This window comes from Sphaeroforma arctica (genome assembly GCF_001186125.1).
Source record: "Sphaeroforma arctica JP610 unplaced genomic scaffold supercont1.1578, whole genome shotgun sequence".
Classification (NCBI taxonomy): domain Eukaryota; class Ichthyosporea; order Ichthyophonida; genus Sphaeroforma; species Sphaeroforma arctica.
In genome coordinates this window covers 1-1,625 of record NW_014038980.1, presented here as the reverse complement: position 1 = coordinate 1,625, position 1,625 = coordinate 1, and the positions used below count along the sequence as shown (strand labels likewise).

General features: G+C 42.8%; 1 protein-coding gene across 1 annotated transcript in view; it reads right to left on the bottom strand.

The window, feature by feature from the left end:
* The window catches only part of SARC_11220 (hypothetical protein), a 4,214-nt gene extending 3,047 nt beyond the window's left edge, over window positions 1-1,167 (bottom strand). Inside the window, exon 1 of the mRNA XM_014294697.1 lies at window positions 942-1,167. Within this exon, the coding sequence (XP_014150172.1) occupies window positions 942-1,145 (204 nt within the window). The 5' untranslated portion in view covers window positions 1,146-1,167. The remainder of the gene's footprint in view (window positions 1-941) is intronic.
* Window positions 1,168-1,625: the final 458 nt, after the last annotated feature.

Here is a 1,625-nt window from a genome sequence, read left to right as displayed (position 1 = left end):
AAAGCGGTAATGAATCGAGTGTCTGATGAGAAACAACTAGGTGGTGCGGTGGTAGTCTATACTGAGCGCATCATACTAACTCGTCGTCCACTGCATCTTTCTCGTCGGCAATTCTACGAGCCATAATAATGGGTGGGTACATCAACTAAACAGTTAGACCTTTTGACTGTCTATAGGGACACACATCCAAACGGACTGGCCAATCAAGGAGCATTTTGAAAATCAAGTATGTGCGGAGTAGATGGATCCATAGAAGTTGACATCGCTATGCAGTTGGCGACTGAGAGCTCTTCCAACAGTGAGAAGTCACCTATGGGTGCTTGTGTGGGTGTCACTTATGTCATCATTGGGTGCTTGTGTGGGGGGAGGCAGACGTACGCATTGACTTGGGCAGGTCACGCCAGGCCCAGCACTCGTTACTACACCGGACACGAGCCAAGTCACCACATGAATAAATGGAGAACAGAACCCTACATCCAGGACACACCACTCCGCCTTATGACTTACCAGCATCATGCGATCTACCGGTGGAACCTTCACAGCATGGTTTACCAGTTAACTTTAGACTACAGGATTTACCAGTATGATTTTCACCTGACTCAACTATAAAGTCCTGGAAGTTCGCATCAGGTCGTTGCTATATGACAATGAATTACAAAACTGGAGAACATCGAGCACAGCAAGGATGCATCACTGTGCGTACCAACTGCATCAAGCACGGCACAGTAGCACAACGGCCTATAACGTTCATGTCTATATATACTCGGGCGCACTCAAGGCCTGTCAATACCCAACTCAACCAGTACACCCCGTAATAGATAGGAGAGCCTTTTGGAAGGGTATTGAGACGTGAGCCCTTTATATTACATGCATGCAGGCTGCAAAGGGATAATCCACCAATTTTACAATATGTTCGAAGGAACGAAAATACAGCTACACACCTCGTCTTGTATATCCTGGAGTATTTGGGGAAGCTGCCTGGTAGGTAAATGCACCATACTCGATCTGTACCACATACACGACGCGGCTATAAATAGCATCAGATGAGGCAAGATGAGGTGGGAGTGGAAGCAGTAGAAGCACCACAGCAGATTGATAAAGATGGAGAAGGGCACATCCGTCCATTCCATGACGTAGTCGCTCATCTGCCCTATCAGCTTAAACTGTGAGACAAGAAAGACATAAGGAGTATATGAGTAGAAGATACAGTTTAAAGACAGTCTATCATTTTAAACAGTGAGCAAATGAAGACATAAGAAGCATATAAGTATATGATACAGTTTAAAGACAGTCTATCAGCTTAAGCTTTGAGCAAATTAAGTCATATAGAGTATATAATTCACTGTTGCAGTTACAAGGTAGTTTATCAATTTGAACTGTGAGCAAATGAAGACATATAGAGTATACAATGCACTGCTGCAGTTACAAGGTAGTTTATCAATTTGAACTGTGAGCAAATGAAGACATATAGAGTATACAATGCACTGCTGCAGTTACAAGGTAGTTTATCAGTTTAAACTGTGAGCAAATTAAGACATATAGAGTATACAATGCACTGATGCAGTTACAAGGTAGTTTATCAGTTTAAACTGTGTGCAAATTAAGACATATAGAGTATACAATTC